This window comes from Aspergillus mulundensis (genome assembly GCF_003369625.1).
Source record: "Aspergillus mulundensis strain DSM 5745 chromosome Unknown scaffold_5, whole genome shotgun sequence".
NCBI classification, from domain to species: Eukaryota; Fungi; Ascomycota; class Eurotiomycetes; order Eurotiales; family Aspergillaceae; genus Aspergillus; species Aspergillus mulundensis.
This window is the reverse complement of record NW_020797893.1, coordinates 344742-360740: the sequence shown is the minus strand read 5'-3', so window position 1 is coordinate 360740 and position 15999 is coordinate 344742. Positions and strand designations below refer to the sequence as shown.

The 15999-nt window shown below is 52.0% G+C and overlaps 5 protein-coding genes across 5 annotated transcripts; 3 read left to right on the top strand and 2 right to left on the bottom strand.

The window, feature by feature from the left end:
- Positions 1–32: 32 nt before the first annotated feature.
- Positions 33–2009, top strand: DSM5745_05476 (uncharacterized protein; the record flags this gene model as incomplete). The annotated part of the gene is made up of 1 exon (XM_026747492.1): positions 33–2009. The coding sequence occupies one exon, from the start codon at positions 33–35 to the stop codon at positions 2007–2009; it is 1977 nt and encodes a 658-aa protein (XP_026603324.1).
- A 1138-nt stretch (positions 2010–3147) lies between these two features.
- DSM5745_05475 (proline--tRNA ligase) lies at positions 3148–5091 on the bottom strand (the record flags this gene model as incomplete). The annotated part of the gene is made up of 3 exons (XM_026747491.1): positions 3148–4453; positions 4515–4684; positions 4744–5091. 3 exons carry the CDS (start codon positions 5089–5091, stop codon positions 3148–3150), a joined length of 1824 nt encoding a protein of 607 aa, XP_026603323.1.
- Positions 5092–5326: 235 nt separating this feature from the next.
- DSM5745_05474 (chaperonin-containing T-complex alpha subunit TCP1) lies at positions 5327–7336 on the top strand (the record flags this gene model as incomplete). Its single annotated transcript, XM_026747490.1, has 6 exons — positions 5327–5369; positions 5443–5490; positions 5555–5640; positions 5694–5798; positions 5861–6895; positions 6947–7336. The coding sequence occupies 6 exons, from the start codon at positions 5327–5329 to the stop codon at positions 7334–7336; spliced, it is 1707 nt and encodes a 568-aa protein (XP_026603322.1).
- Positions 7337–7767: 431 nt separating this feature from the next.
- DSM5745_05473 (uncharacterized protein) lies at positions 7768–10019 on the bottom strand (the record flags this gene model as incomplete). The annotated part of the gene is made up of 3 exons (XM_026747489.1): positions 7768–9161; positions 9211–9321; positions 9374–10019. The coding sequence occupies 3 exons, from the start codon at positions 10017–10019 to the stop codon at positions 7768–7770; spliced, it is 2151 nt and encodes a 716-aa protein (XP_026603321.1).
- A 360-nt stretch (positions 10020–10379) lies between these two features.
- Positions 10380–15935, top strand: DSM5745_05472 (putative rRNA biogenesis protein RRP5; the record flags this gene model as incomplete). Its single annotated transcript, XM_026747488.1, has 3 exons — positions 10380–10829; positions 10881–15335; positions 15393–15935. 3 exons carry the CDS (start codon positions 10380–10382, stop codon positions 15933–15935), a joined length of 5448 nt encoding a protein of 1815 aa, XP_026603320.1.
- Between the last annotated feature and the right edge of the window lie 64 nt (positions 15936–15999).

The following is a 15999-nucleotide window of genomic DNA, read 5'->3' as shown; positions in this document are numbered from 1 at the left end:
CTCCTCTACAAAACCACCGCGCTTTGGCCAAGATGGTTGCTTTGAGACGGTTTTTTCATGCGGAGAAGGCCCCATCTACCCCGGTTTCGGCGGAGAGAACCTCTCAATTACAGAGCTCCCGGGGCCGAGCCCCCTCGGTGCCGTCCTCAACATTGAGCGAGAATGAACACTTCCAAAACATTGAAAGGCAATTCGAGGTGCTGCATGATCAACTGAAAGCACGACCTGTGCCTCCTTCGCAACCTCCGCTCTCTCGATCGTCGAGCCATCTAACGAATAAGAACTCGCGTCATGTCGACCTGGTCGATGCCCTTTTCTCCTCTCATCGGTACCGGATGCAGTCTTCTAGCACAATGTCTCCGATTACACCCTACAATGAGGACGTTGCTGAACGCAATATGGTGCCGTTCCTTCGACGGGAAGCACTAAAGCGCAGTCCTTACACTCGCATTATCTCAGCCCTATATCAAGAGGACGTGGCGGACCGGAACATGGCTCAGAATACCACATTCCCCACTGCTCGTCGGCTCACAGAGAGCCAGTCCTATCAGCTGGACGACAAACGACAGAGAGACGGTGCGAGAGGTCGTGCGCGCTCCAGATCTAAGGAAAGCCAGCTCATCAACTCTATCTCACAAGAAGCTCTTTACTCCGTCCGTAAATCTATTCGAGATCAGGTTGTTGCCGACGCGAATGGATCAGATTCAGCCGTTGAAGGTCTTCTACGAGCGCAGAGATCTGCCCCAACCCTATCTGAACTGACTCCTACCTCGGAAGATGGTATCTCCCAACACCTGGGTGTACCCCCGGCTCATAAGCAAGGAGACTCCTGGACTAACCGGCCGCTACCGGATAGCCCAACTTTGCCCACCACCATATCTGTCAACAAGAGGCAGCAAGAATCGTCCACCCCAAGTCCGCGGTTGTCGAGTAGTAGGAGGCCTTTATTGGGGCCGCGATCAGGATCCAAGAAGAACATCCTGGATCTCTCCATCAACACCGAATTGGCCACTCGAGGAAGGCCAAAAAAGATCACGCACAAGGCCATTCAACCCCCAACGCCCACCACCCTTGACACGAAGAACAATCCTAGCATTGCAGAGGTTATGAACAGTCCTCTACCAGTCGCAACTCCAACATCATCCCCATTACCAAGCTCAAATAAGAAAGTAGCCGAGATTATGGATATGTTCCGCAAAGCATACACCTCCACTCAAGAAATTACTCCGCACCCAACATTCGAGACCCTTCAAGATGCCATTATCCGCGAGATCAACTCCCACGAGGCTTTCCAAAGGGTTCCCGTTCCCGAGCAAGGGCCTCCATTCACACCTTCACCGTCTCAAGACTCATTCGAGAGCGCCACTCCCCCCAAGCCAATCGCTCTCAAAGAGGGCCAGAGGCGACGCCGCAAGAGCTCCTTCATCAGGCCACGGCGTGACTCGGAAACACGGAAAAGCATTTCGACAAGCGACCCTTCCAACGCTCCCCGTCGAGAACTTGAAGTCCCCGGCCGACGGCGACATACTGACGCCCCACCACCCTCGCCCGGCTTCTTCGAGACATTAATCCCTCAACACCACAATCCTCCTCCCGAGGAACCGGTCACCTACATGGATCTCATTCTTCGGTCCGAAAGCTCGGCGGAAGCCAACCAGAGCAGGATAAGCACCGTGAGCGTGAGCGGCGGAAGCTACCCTAGCTCCAATACAACCCCCTCGATCCTCTACATGCGCGCCCAAACTTCACCCACTAGCGATAGCCCAAGGAGCTTTACCAATTCCGACAGCGATTCGGATATCATTCATCTCCCCAGCGTCAGCAGCATTCCACAAGTCAAGGTCCATGGGGTCGATGGAAACAACGTTTCTTATGCCGCTGAGAACACGACGCCACGAAACGCCTACCGGTTAATGAACTGGCCAAAAAGGTCAAGCCGCAGCGTAAACCTGCGAAGCTCATTCGGGAAAAATCGTACGAATAGTGGCCAGTCGGTGGCGTCCTATTAAAGACCGGTTGAGTGCATATGACAAGTATACCCCTGCAAGGCATGAGGCCTTGTCACACCTTGCACTGCACTACATTACAACAATACCTCTCCTTCTTTTTGAGATCTTTCCTTATACATACGTCTATCATATACTCCGTACCTGGCGCACTCCTACCAGTTCTGACCTACCTTTTTCATACCCACCTAGTAAAAAGCGGCTAATTGTTTGCTTTACCAACATCATCAATACAAGCATGGAGCATTTCCCTTTCTATATCCCAAACTCCCTTTCCTATAACATCGCATATCTTCTGAATATACCTGAAGCTATTTCCACATTCTTGTCGTCTGTCCATCTTTGCATAAGTTCTGGGGCGGTGTTTTTGGCGTTAGTTAGGGTTAGTACGGATTTAACCTGTAGGCTATTTTTGACGATACATGCGAAGTACGGACCACTAAATCCATGAGTATAGCTTTAGCTGGGTATTATTTCTACGTGCTGTGTGGTAGATCGTTAGGGCTTGGGTGTACCCCATCGACGGAAATTGCTTTTTTGAATCAATGTGGTTAAATATATATATCTGCCACTTCCGCGTAAGCACCAAATGCCACTGCGATGAGTCTTACTGAACATGAAAAATAAAGCAAAGATTACCGATGATGTATTGTATTACTAGAAGATCATATCAAGATTTAGATGAGGGTGACTATCCCCTGACTTTGACTTACAGATACGCAGGTTGTCCAACTGACAAAACTCGAATATGCAACGCAACGCAACGCGATTCCAATTGCTTTAGGTATCTAGAATTCAAACGATCAATCAATCACTGCAACTGCGCCCCTTGTTATCACCCCTGCGCCTAACTACATGGCTTGCTACATACATAGACACTTTTTCTACGCCTCGGGAGGAAAGTCTGAAAATAGAACAAAAATCTATCTTTACCGGACTAAAAGCAAAGCAATGCTATGCTATGCTCAAAACGGCGATAGGGTGACGTGACGTTAGAGTCGTAAGAGTCATTCGTGGAGACCCAACCGCCGACAACGGCGGGGGTGAGGATGTTTTACTAGGAGCCAGCGCGAGATGCGCTGGGTAGCCGCTAGTATTTGAGTGGTGCTCGGATTAGTAGGAACCTAAAAGAAGAATATAGTCAGTATTCAGGTCTCTTGGTTGCTGATATTCGGGGTGAGGTGAGCTTACGGCCGAACATGCACCACTTCTCGGCGAATCGGGTACACTTTGGGTTAGTGCACTTTGTCTCGCCTGGGACAATGCCCTCAGGCTGGTCGAAGGGAATGCAGAGGGACTTGGCACCCATGGAAGGAGCACGAGAGTCCTGGGCTTCGCCGGAGTCCTCCTCGGCCTTGCGGGCGCTCATATCCTTGATTTGGTCCTCACACTCCTCAGTGAGACAGTGGGGGATGATACAGATGTTCTTGTCGTTGAGGGCGGGGGTGAATTCGTCCCAGTTGGTTATGAGCTTGCGGTGGCTGCGGTACAGGTCGTCGGCGCGCTTGAACATGTCCTTCTGGATGGTTTCGAGGAGAGCGGGGACGGCGGCGGAGAGTTCGGGGATGGGGATCGAGCCCTTGCCATCCTTGCCTGGGATGTCACGACGGGCAGTGGAGACGAAGTTGCCCGCGGACTCCCCAGGGCCGAACTCGATGCGCAGAGGAACACCACGGAGCTCCCACTCGTTGAACTTCCAGCCAGGAGAGTATCCCTCACGCTTGTCGCCGATGGCGCGGACACCAGCGTCAGTGAGAGTCTCGACAAGCTTATCGACTTCAGCGTAGAGCTTGGCGCGGTCTTCTTCAGTGAGCTTAGCGGTGATGCCGACAGGGACAACGACGACCTGGGTCTCAGCAACACGGGGAGGAAGGACCAAGCCATTGTCGTCACTGTGGATCATGACCATGACACCTAGGGTACGGGTAGACAGACCCCACGAGTTCTGCCAGACATGGAGAGGGGGCTTCTTCTCGTCACCCTTCGCCGATGGGTCCTCAACGGTAATACCGAACATCTTGCTGAAGTTCTGGCCGAGACCGTGAGAGGTACCACCCTGGATACCGCGACCAGTAGCCGGGATGTATCCTTCCACAGTTGTGGTGTAGAGACCACCCGCAAATTTCTCCTTCTCAGTCTTCTGACCCTTTACTACAGGAACAGCCAGGAGTTCCTCATAGATTTGCTCGTAGAGGTCAAGGATGTACATAACCTCCTCGTGAGCACTCTCTTGAGTCAGGTGCGCGGTGTGTCCTTCCTGCCACAAGAATTCTCGGGTTCGAAGGAATGGCTGGGGGTGTTTGAACTCCCATCGAACAACCGAGTTCCACTGGTTGAGCTTGAGAGGAAGGTCTCGATGACTCCGGATCCATTTGGCGTAGTAGGGGTACATGACAGTCTCGGACGTGGGACGAATAGCAATCTTCTTCTCGAGCGGGGTAGAGCCACTGTGAAAGAGGATAGAACATCAGCATGTATCAACAAAGAAGAGATAGGGTTATGCCGTACGCGTGAGTCACCCAAGCAACCTCAGCAGCGAAGCCCTCGATGTGGTCCTTCTCTCTCTGCAAAACATCCTCAGAGACGAACAGGGGGAAAGAACAGTTCTTGACGCCAATCTTCTTGATGCGCTGGTTGAACCACTGTTGGATCTCTTCCCAGATGGAGTACGAGGCAGGCTAGCCGTGTTATCAGACAAAGACTTTCTTTGATACACATAGAGCACACCAATGCTCACCTTCAGAATGTAACAGCCGGAGACATCGTAGTAGTCGAGCATATCACCCTTAGTGAGGACTTGCTGGTACCAGCCTGGGAAGTCCACGTTCTTGCTCACGTCGATACCAATCAAAGCCTTATCGGGGTTTTGTTTCGGTCCCTTGCCAGCGGACTTCTGGCCCTTGTCAGACTTTCCAGCCTTCGCGGCCTTTTCAGCCTTCTTAGCAGCCATCTCTGCTTGCTTGGCGGCCTTCTTTGCGGCGTTCTTCGAGACATCGCCCTGGGGAGCCTCTCCAGCGGGGTTCTGGGTGCGGTCAGGCAGTTCCTGAGGGGCAGCCGCGTTGTCGGCAGGAGCTTGGCTGGCCATTTTGATGGAGACCTTATCGAGACCTGGAAAGTCGACCTGGAAGCGGAAATCCGAAAGGACAAAAGCAATCTAGGGTCTCGTGGGGGAGTTGACTCACTGAGGGGGAAATCAAGTGGGATATCGAAATATTGTCACCGCCCGACCGGCAGAACTTTTGCTTAGCGCAGCCCATTCAACCCCCCCGAAAAGCAGCTGTCGGAGCTTGGACAATCGCTCACGCAGCATCTGAACAAAAATGGCAGGCATTTTCGAGGCGCCGCGTAATGCGGACACTCTCTGTGAGTATCACGTCTCTCCATGGCAGATTATGCCATCTCCACGCTCCAACGGCCGACTAACCAAACCACACAGTCCTAGGAGGCCAGAAAATCACCGGTGCCGACGTACGAGACCAGTGCGGTACGTCGATTCGAAATATGCGTTGTACTATACTCTGTTGCTTTTGAACCTGACAAAAATCCAGTTCTTGCGACTCAGGCGATTGCAAATGTGGTCAAGAGTTCGTTCGGCCCTTCAGGCCTGGACAAGATGATGGTCGACGATATCGGTGTATGCTTGTTGCGGACCCCGCGATATTGGGATATATTTCTGATAACTTCTAGGATGTGACGGTTACAAACGACGGTGCTACTATCTTGAGTTTGTTGGATATTGAGCACCCTGCTGGCAAGATTCTTGTGGATCTGGCCCAGCAACAGGATAGGGAGGTGCGTTAACTACTCCACCCATACTCGACTGCACCGAAGTACATACGCTGATTATCAACTAGGTCGGTGATGGAACCACATCTGTCGTCCTTATTGCCGCAGAGCTCCTTCGACGAGGAAACGAATTGATGAAGAACCGCATCCACCCCACAACTATCATCAACGGATACAGGCTGGCGCTTCGGGAGGCCGTGAAATATATGAATGAGAACATCGCCACAAAGGTGGACAACCTGGGCAAGGAAAGCTTGATTAACATTGCCAAGACGTCCATGTCCAGCAAGATCATCGGTGCCGATGCCGACTTCTTCGCGAACTTGGTCGTCGATGCAATGCTGCTGGTCAAGACCACAAACCAGAGGAACGAAGTCAAATACCCAGTCAAGGCAGTGAACCTGCTCAAGGCGCACGGAAAGAGTGGAACAGAATCAGTTCTTGTCAACGGCTATGCTCTTAACTGCACCGTTGCTTCCCAGGCCATGAAGACTCGGATAACAGACGCCAAGATTGCCTGTCTCGACATGAACCTGCAGAAGGAAAGAATGAAGCTCGGCGTTCAGATCACAGTTGAAGATCCCGATCAGCTTGAAAAGATCCGCCAGAGGGAATCCGGCATTGTTATTGAGCGAGTGGAGAAAATCCTCAAGTCTGGCGCGAACGTTGTCTTCACCACTAAAGGTATCGACGACATGGTTCTCAAGCTTTTTATTGAGAAGGGTGCCATGGCCGTTCGACGATGCAAGAAGGAGGATTTAAGACGCATTGCCAAGGCTACCGGAGCTACTCTGGTCAGCACACTCTCTGACCTGAACGGAGATGAGAAATTCGAAGCCTCTTACCTCGGCCATGCAGATGAGGTTGTCCAGGACCGGATATCCGATGACGAGTGTATCCTCGTCAAGGGTACCAAGGTCCACACTTCAGCGTCCATCATCCTGCGAGGACCCAACGATTTCAGTCTAGATGAGATGGAACGTTCAGTGCACGACTCACTCTGCGCTGTCAAGCGAGCATTGGAGAGTGGTAGCATCGTCCCCGGAGGCGGTGCTGTCGAGACAGCCCTTCACATGTACCTTGAAGAATTCGCCGTCACAGTGGTATGTAACATGTTCCCCATCCTTCGGTGCTCCTTTTGACAAAAACCACAGGGCTCTCGCGAGCAATTGGCCATTGGCGAATTCGCCCAATCCCTCCTTGTCGTTCCCAAGACCCTCGCCGTCAACGCCGCAAAAGACTCATCCGAGCTCGTCGCACAGCTCCGCAAGCGCCACGCCGTGTCCCAGCGCGTCCAGGAAGGCGAGGCCAACGAGAAAGAGAAGGCTGTGGCCAAGAAGAAGGAGTACCGAAACTACGGTCTCGACCTGACGAAGGGCCGTGTTCACGACTGCCTCAAAGCTGGTGTCCTGGAGCCTAGCATGGGTAAGCTTAAGCAGCTCAAGAGTGCTGTTGAAGCTTGCATTGCCATTATGCGCATTGATACCATGATTAAGCTGGATCCTGAACGCAAGGAAGATGATGGACACGGTCACGACCACTAGAGTAACGTTTTTTTCTTGGACGTGAGATCTTCCTACTTCTGTATGTACGGAATTTTAGACAAAAGTATAATAAGATCTAGTACCCAGAGTATGATCCCCTCAGAGACTTGACGCCTACAGACGCACCATCATATCAAAACACTAGCCAAGTTGGTACAGCGGAACTGCATCTGGAGACGATGTTTGTCTGGTAATTAGAAGTGTATTTCTTTGTGCATGCAGACGCCCTGTTCTATGCAAAGTCGCCGCTGATATCAGTATAATCGGGGTGCAAGCCCTCTAAATAGCAATCAAACACCCGCTAAGTGAAAAGAATATGCCATCAACGCCACAAAATGCTTGCAATGAACACCGGACAAACCCGAAAGACACGTAGAACCAAACATGCAAACAAGCACAAGATGATGGGATAGTTAAGACATTCGCTAAAATCATTCGTCTTCGTCTTCATAAGAGTCTTTCGTATCAGCCCAGCCGCATCGCCATCTACGGCCTTCGGTCTCTCCACCTGCGCGCAGGTCTCTTGCTTCAGAGCCCTCGCGCCAGCATCTAGCGCTGTAATCGTCGCTGACTGTGATTAGTTCGCCATCAACAGTCCATGATACTGCGGAGACTTCTTTCTTGTGGCCTTCAATCAGAGGTGTTCCTGTTGGGTAAATCGGGATTGTGTCTTCCAGGCGTTGTGACAGCCCTATGCTTGAGTTGGTACGGCGCAAACCAGAACGGGTGGAGAATGACGGCGTTGTTGGGGTTTGGTCAGGTTGAGCAGCCTGCCGTTGGGTCGAAGGGTCGAGAAAGTTTTCGTCTGTGGGAAATATTACAGCACAAGGTTCGCCGCTGCCAACCGCCAGCATCTCGGGCTTGTCACCAGCAGCCTTGCGAACGCCGATTTTGACGTAGAATGAAGCTACCCGTAAGCGCGGGTGACGGAACCCATACAGAGGTCCGAGGCCGTCTTTGTCAGACCCACCCGAACGTCGTGGGCGGTCATTGTTCAAGGAGAGCTCAGGAGCATGGCCAAGGACCAGGTGGGAAGTGGAATAGGCGTATACTGTCCCGTCCCGGCATAGGGAGTATAGTCGTGAACCGTCGCCACCCAGCGCCATAGAGGTAACGCCAAACCGACGGTATTTGATATGGCTATCTGGCTCTCGAGTGGTCGAAAGGGGAAGAGCAGGGCGGCCACGGCGATTGCTATGTGCCGTACGTAAATCCCACAACCGCACGCAGGCATTGGCTTCAGATGCGGTCACGAAAAGGTTTTCGCGGCCAGGCGGGAGGAATGCAAGTGAAGTTACCGTGATATCAGAACGGGCGACCTGAGGTTCAGTCTTCTCGGGAGTCGTTATTTGCGGCATCCACGCATGGGCGCCGTGCACGGTATTCAGAACTTGCGGGTAGGTCATTTTAGAGGATATGGCAGGGTCGAATTCTGATTCGGATTCAAGAGAGCACTGAACCTGCAGAGCGGGTTTCTCGAAGCCCTTGCAGCGCAGGTCCCAAATGTTTACATTCCCATCACGGCTGCACGTGGCAAGAACTTTATTGTTGGCGGCTGGCTGAAACTTTACCTGCTTCAGGGAAGACACGTGGTTAGACAGGCAATACACAGGCTTCTGAGTGGCCATGTCGATGACAATGGCGGTCTGGTCACCCGATGCCGTTGCTAGCAGCATATCATCGGATGAGAAATCCAGGTCCATGATGGCATTAGCATGCGGGCGAAATGTAAGATATGCTTTCGAGAACCCGACTTTATCGTCTTTTGCTGAATCAAGCAGGCGAATACCACCCTCTTCATCGCCAACGGCAACGAGTGTATTGGCTGCACGAACGGTTAATCAAGTTCGACCACAGATGAGTTTGCGACGTACTGTTGCATGCTGCAGTGCAAAATGGGAGCGCGAGACGATCGCCTGACGAGCTTGTACAAGCATAACTATCATCAGGTCGCGAATAGAATGTCGACGTCAAGTCTTGCCAGCCTAAAGCAGAGTGAGAAAGTGACATTTGGAGCTAATGAAGACGTTTACGAACCAACGCCGGAATTTGCCCGCATGGTTACTCGGTTGGCTCGAGTTCCCATGACACTGCGCATGAACAATGCCCCAGAGGTCGGCAAAGCCTTGGATCGTCGAACTGGAGCGACGGTAGAGACCTTGAGCGGAGGTTTGGCGGCCGGCGGGGGCCCGTCTTGGTTCGTCCGAAGTGCAGCGCCGACATCAATTTCTTTCACAGGGACCTCGACCCCTTCGTCATCCTCAACTAAGCCCTGTACACGAACTTTGCGAATTGGCGACGACTGAAGAGGAGAGCCAATGGATGAGAACGACAGTTTCCGCTTCTTGCTCGGTGTTCGCAAAAGATCTATAGTTTCCGGTTTGCTCATCGCAGCCTTCAATGTCCTCGTGAAAGCAGGCCCTAGGCGGTTGACTGCCGGAGAGCTGAGGGCCATTAGGGCCTGGCGACTAGTCCTAACAGCATTCCCAAGACCGCTATCCTGCAGCGAGCGAGGAGTAAAGAACCGTCTAAAGGAACGAGGCGTGACTGGAGGAGGCTTCTTCGGCTTGCGGCGTAAGCCAGCATCGGACGCTATTGAGGGCGGAGAGGAGGGGATTTCTTGAGTTGGCGAGAAGATCGGTTCAGACCGTGGTACCTCGGGCATATCATGACCGCGAGTCATTGTGTCCCATAGAGAATACAATCATACAACGGCATTCTACATGGGCGAGGACAAGGGTTAGAGAGGAGGGGAGGTCAGTCAAACCGGGAGATTCGAGGCATGGTGGAGCAGAGAATCCACCAGCAACAATTCGCGAGATTCGTTCCTTGACTCGCGACGTGGACGTGCGTGCTGTGCCTGACGCGAAGCAGCCAGAGCAGGAAGGCGGTCAAGCTTCCATTTAAAGTGGGAGTGCTGCTCAGACTGGGAAGGCGGTAGCTTTATGCCACCGGCGGTCTACCAAAATTTTAATTTTTTCCCGCAAAGGCCTTACTCTAGAACATAGAGTGAGAGCTTATACGCTTTCATTCAATTCACAAAATGGCTCCCATTAAGCGCAAGGGCAATGCCGCCGAGGAGGCATCAGCCCGCAACCCCCAGAAACGTGTGCGCGTGGGAACCGAGGAGCAGAAGAAGGACGGTAAGGGCTCGTCCGCGGGCTCTGCGCCGAAAGCTTCTGAGCTCGCCGGGCTGCGAGACGACGAGCCTTCTTTCCCTCGTGGTGGTGGGAGCGTCTTGACACCGCTTGAGCGGAAGCAAATTCACATTAAAGCGACGAAAGATGTTCTCTTCGAGCAAAAGAGCGGTACCAAGAGGCCTTCCAAAGACGATGATGAAGCCTTCGACGATGATACGGATATGGAGGACGCAGAGGAGGATGCGACAGCCCCCGCCAAGAAATCGCAGAAGCGAAAAGCAAAAGGCAAGAAGGACGCGAAGCAGGAAAAGCGTGACAAGAAGGGTGTCAAAATCGAGGGTTTGAGCTTCAAGGTACGATGATTTTTTTTCGTCGCAAAATGCTGCTACGTGCTAATGAGCCAGCGTCTGGTACCGGGTACCCTTATCCTGGGACAGGTCTCGAGTATAAACACCCATAACATTGGAATCTCGCTGCCGAACAACCTGACGGGTTACGTGCCTCTAACGGCCGTGTCGAAGACTCTCGAGAGCAAGATTGAGAAGATGCTGGAGGAAGAGGAAGAGGATTCAGACGAGGAGGATTTCGATCTCAACGACTACTTCTATCTCGGCCAATTCTTACGGACCTACGTCGTATCAGTCGGCAACAAGGCGGCCGATGCCAGCGCGAAGAGCAAGAAGCGCATTGAACTTTCGGTTGATCCACGGTCGGCGAACACCGGCCTCCAGAAGACAGATATAGTTGCCAATACTGCCGTTCAAGCATCTGTTCTTAGCGTGGAAGACCACGGTCTGGTCATGGACCTAGGTATTGAAGGCTCTGATGTCAGGGGCTTCATGTCATCGAAAGAAATCGACCCTCGGACCGACTATTCCACAATCAAGGAAGGATCTGTCTTCCTGTGCATGGTGACAGGTCAAAACGCCAGCGGCAATGTGATCAAGTTGTCCGCCAACCTCCAGTCTTCTGGATCGATCAAGAAGTCGCATTATCTCAGCGTGGCGCCTACTATCAACTCTTTCGCACCAGGTTCTGCAGCAGAGATTCTCCTGACGGATGTAACATCCAGCGGAATGATCGGCAAAATAATGGGTATGCTGGACACCACTGTTGACTTGGTGCACTCTGGTGGCGCCACAGGGAAGACAGACCTGACGAAGAAGTACAATAATGGTGCTAAGATTAAGGCCCGAATCTCGTGCACCTTTCCTGGCTCAGAACCATACAAGATCGGGTTCTCCATGCTTGACCACGTTCAGAAATTCACAACCGAGGGTCATGGGCCCAATTCATCCGAAGATGCGCCCGCCATTTCGGCCGTGATACCCGAGGCTACAGTTGTTAACGTAGATCCCGGCCTTGGTGTTTACGTTCAAATTGGGTCCACAAAGCATATGGGCTTTGTCCATGTATCGAGACTCGCAGATGGACAGGTCGAAACGATAACTTCTGACCATGGACCTTTCAAGATCGGTACCACCCATGAAGCAAGAGTTGTCGGCTATAGCGCCATTGATAACCTCTACTCTCTGTCTTTCGAGCGGAAAGTTATCGATCAGCCCTTCCTTCGCTTAGAAGATGTTACTCTTGGTGCAGTGGTCAAAGTAACCATTAACAAGGTTCTGATTGGAGAATCAGGTGTTACCGGTTTAATAGTTTCCTTGACCGATGGCATCACAGGATTTATCCCATCGGTGCACTTTGCAGACACCCGACTACAGTTTCCCGAAAAGAAGTTCCGCGAGGGGTTGTCTATCACAGCCAGGGTTCTTTCAGTTAACCTTGAAAAGCGTGAGGTTCGTCTGACCTTGAAGAAGAGTTTGTTGAACAGCGAGGCTGCCGTCTGGAAAGATTACAGGGACATTCTTCCAGGAGCCCAGTCTCCAGGAACAATCATCAACCTCCTTCACAATGGTGCTGTGGTTCAGTTCTACGGCAACGTTCGTGGCTGGTTGTCCGTATCGGAGATGAGTGAAGCTTACATTAAGGATCCCTCGCAACACTTCAAGCTTGGTCAAGTCGTCAATGTACATGCTCTGAACGTGGACGCAGCTCAGGCCAAACTTTCCGTGTCCTGCAGAGACCAGTCTTCTCTCGCTGAAAGTTACAGAACGGCTTTCGAGACTATTCGTCCTGGGCAGTCCGTCACCGGTACCGTGTTTGAAAAATCCGACGAGTACGTCCTTTTGAAGTTAGACGATCTCGGTGGCCTCGTGGCTCGATTGAGCGTGGGTCATGTAGCCGATGGATCTTCCTCTAAGCGTTCCTCGACTCTTTCCAAGATCCGTGTTGGTCAGAAACTCAACGAACTCGTTGTCCTCGACATCCACCGTGCTCATCGCCTCATCCATGTTACCAGCCGAGCAAGCCTTAAGAAGGCTGCCAAGGAGGCCAAAATGCCCAGCGCATTCGAGGACCTTCAAGAGGGCGCTGAAGTGACCGGTTTCATCAAGAATATCACACCTACCGGCCTCTTCGTGCAATTTCTTGGTGGGCTTACTGGCCTTGTGCCCAAGCGGCTTGTTGGATCCGAGGATGCGAACAAGCCTGACTTTGGTAAGGTTAACTTCCAGGTAGTCTCTGCTACTGTGCACTCCCTTGATACGGACTTCCGTCGATTCATTCTAAGTATGGATTCTTCGGAAGCGACACACGCTGGACCCAAGAAGGAGATCAAGAAATCTGCAAAGGAGTCCGCAGCCGCTGGTGATGAATCCCTCACCAATCCCATTGACGAAACTCTGAACGCCAAGTCTGATATCACTGTTGGTCGTGTCGTGAAGTGCAAGATCAACTCCGTCAAAGGAACCCAGATTAATGTTAAGCTCGCCGACAACGTTCAGGGTCGTATTGATATATCCGAGGTGTTTGACAGCTGGGAAGATATCAAAGACAAGAAACATCCTTTGGCTCATTTCCGCCCTGGTCAGGTCGTGACAGCGAAGGTCCTGGGTCTGCATGATGCTCGCAGTTACACATTCCTTCCGATCAGTCACCGCAGCGGAAAGTTCAACGTCTATGAGCTTTCCATGAAGCCCAAGTTTGTCAAATCCAACAACGCCACTCCGCTAACAATCGAGCAAGTGCAAGCTGGGTCTTCATCGTTCGGCTTTATCAACAATGCTGGCAATGATTTCTTCTGGGTCAGTTTATCACCCAATGTCCGTGGACGATTGCGATTCATCGACGCATCGGACGATCTGTCTCTCCTCGCCGACCTTCAGAAGCAATACCCCATCGGATGCGCACTGAAGTTCCACGTCACTGGTGTCGATGCCGAAAAGGGCCATATCGATCTCTCAGCTAGGGAACGGTCCGAAAGCCTCACCTTTGACGACTTGTCTGTTGGCATGGTCCTACCTACCAGAGTGACAAGAGTCACGGACAAGCAGGTCATTATGCAGCTTAACAACACACTCGTCGGTGCTGTTGATTTAATCAACATGGCGGACGACTTCTCGAAGGCTGATCCAAATGCTTACCATAAAAATGAAGTAGTCCGCTCATGTATCATTGGTGTTGACAAAGCCAACCGGAAGATCCATCTCTCTCTACGGCCGTCGAAAGTACTGAGCTCTTCTCTTTCCGTTCAAGATCCCGAAATCACCTCAATAGAGCAAGTCAAGGTCAACGATATCATCCGCGGTTTCGTGCGACAGGTTTCTGACGGCGGTCTTTTCGTTACTGTTGGTCAAAATGTTGTCGCGTTTGTTCGAATTTCCGACCTCTCGGACTCTTATCTCAAAGAGTGGAAAGACTCTTTTCAGGTTGGCCAGCTAGTCAAGGGACGAGTTACCGTTGTTGACCCAGAGCACAAGAAGCTTCAGATGAGTCTGAAAGAATCAGTTCTTGATCCGAACTACAAGGCCCCCATCACGCTTCACGACCTCAAACCTGGCCAAACTGTCACGGGCAAAGTCCGCAAGGTCGAGCAATTTGGTGCGTTCATCGTTATTGATGGCTCTTCCAATGTTAGTGGTCTTTGCCATCGTACCGAAATGGCGGATAACCGAGTGGAGGATGCCAGAACTCTGTACGACGAAGGTGATGCTGTGAAGGCCAAGGTTCTCAAGGTTGATCGTGAGCAAGGAAAGATCTCTTTGGGGCTCAAGGCTTCCTATTTCGATGATGAGGATGAGGATGAGGATGAGGATGAGGAGAGTGGTGACGAGGATGATGAATCAGGAGTCAGCCTTGATGGTCTTGGTGGAGTTGAGCTTGAAGGATTTGACGGGAGCGACGAGGATGACGACAGCGATGTTTCAATGGGTGGTGTTGACCTTGAAGACGAGAGCGAAAGTGAAGAGGAAAGCGAGGATGAGGAAGAGGATGACGACGATGAAGAAGAATCCGCGAATAAACCTCGACAGGGCGGTCTTGGTGCCGTTGGTTTCGATTGGAACGGCGACGCAAAGGATGAGGACGAGGCCATGCATTCGGAGTCTGATGAGGAGGACAAGGGACCACAGAAGAAGAAAAAGCACCGAAAGCCTGAAATCCAGGTCGACCGGACAGGTGAGCTTGATGCCAATGGGCCGCAATCGATCGCCGACTTCGAACGACTCCTGCTTGGTGAGCCTGACTCATCGCTTCTCTGGCTGAGATACATGGCATTCCAGCTCGAGTTGGGAGAAGTTGACAAGGCCAGGGAGATCGCTGAACGTGCTCTCCGTACCATTACCATTGGCCAAGACACGGAAAAGCTGAACATTTGGGTTGCTATGCTCAACTTGGAGAACACATATGGCGACGACGATACCCTGGAGGAAGTCTTCAAGCGTGCTTGCCAGTACAACGATACTCAGGAAATCTACGAGCGGCTGACGAGCATCTACATCCAGTCCGGCAAAAACGAGGTAAGAATCACTTGCGCTCCGCACTCGGCTTCAAGCAAACACTAACAGCCGTTGCAGAAAGCCGACGAGCTCTTCAAACAAGCCCTCAAGAAGAAGGTCTTCCCCAACTCGCCCAAATTCTTCATCAACTACGCCACATTCCTCTACGACACCATGGCCGCCCCCGACCGCGGTCGTGGTCTCCTTTCCCGCGCCCTCCAGTCCCTCCCCAAGAACACGCACGTCGAAACCACATCCAAGTTCGCTCAGATCGAGTTCCGCTCTCCCAACGGTGACGTCGAACGTGGCCGCACCGTCTTTGAGGGCCTCCTCTCCTCCTTCCCCAAGCGCATTGATCTCTGGAACGTCCTTTTGGACCTGGAAATCAAGAACGGTGATGCTGAGCAAGTGCGCCGGCTATTTGAGCGGGTCCTTGGCATCAAGGACGTGAAGAAGGGTGCCGGCTTAGTTATTGATGAGGCTAAGAAACTCAAGCCTAAGAAGGCTCGCTTCTTCTTCAAGAAATGGCTCGAGTACGAGGAGAAGAAGGGCAACGAGAAGACGGTTGAGGAGACCAAAGCCAAGGCTGCGGAGTACGTCAAGTCTCTGCAGCAGGATTGATTATTTCCTGCAGGGCGTAATGCTTCTTTTTGATGATCACGGTGTTCTGCTTGGGTTGGTTTAT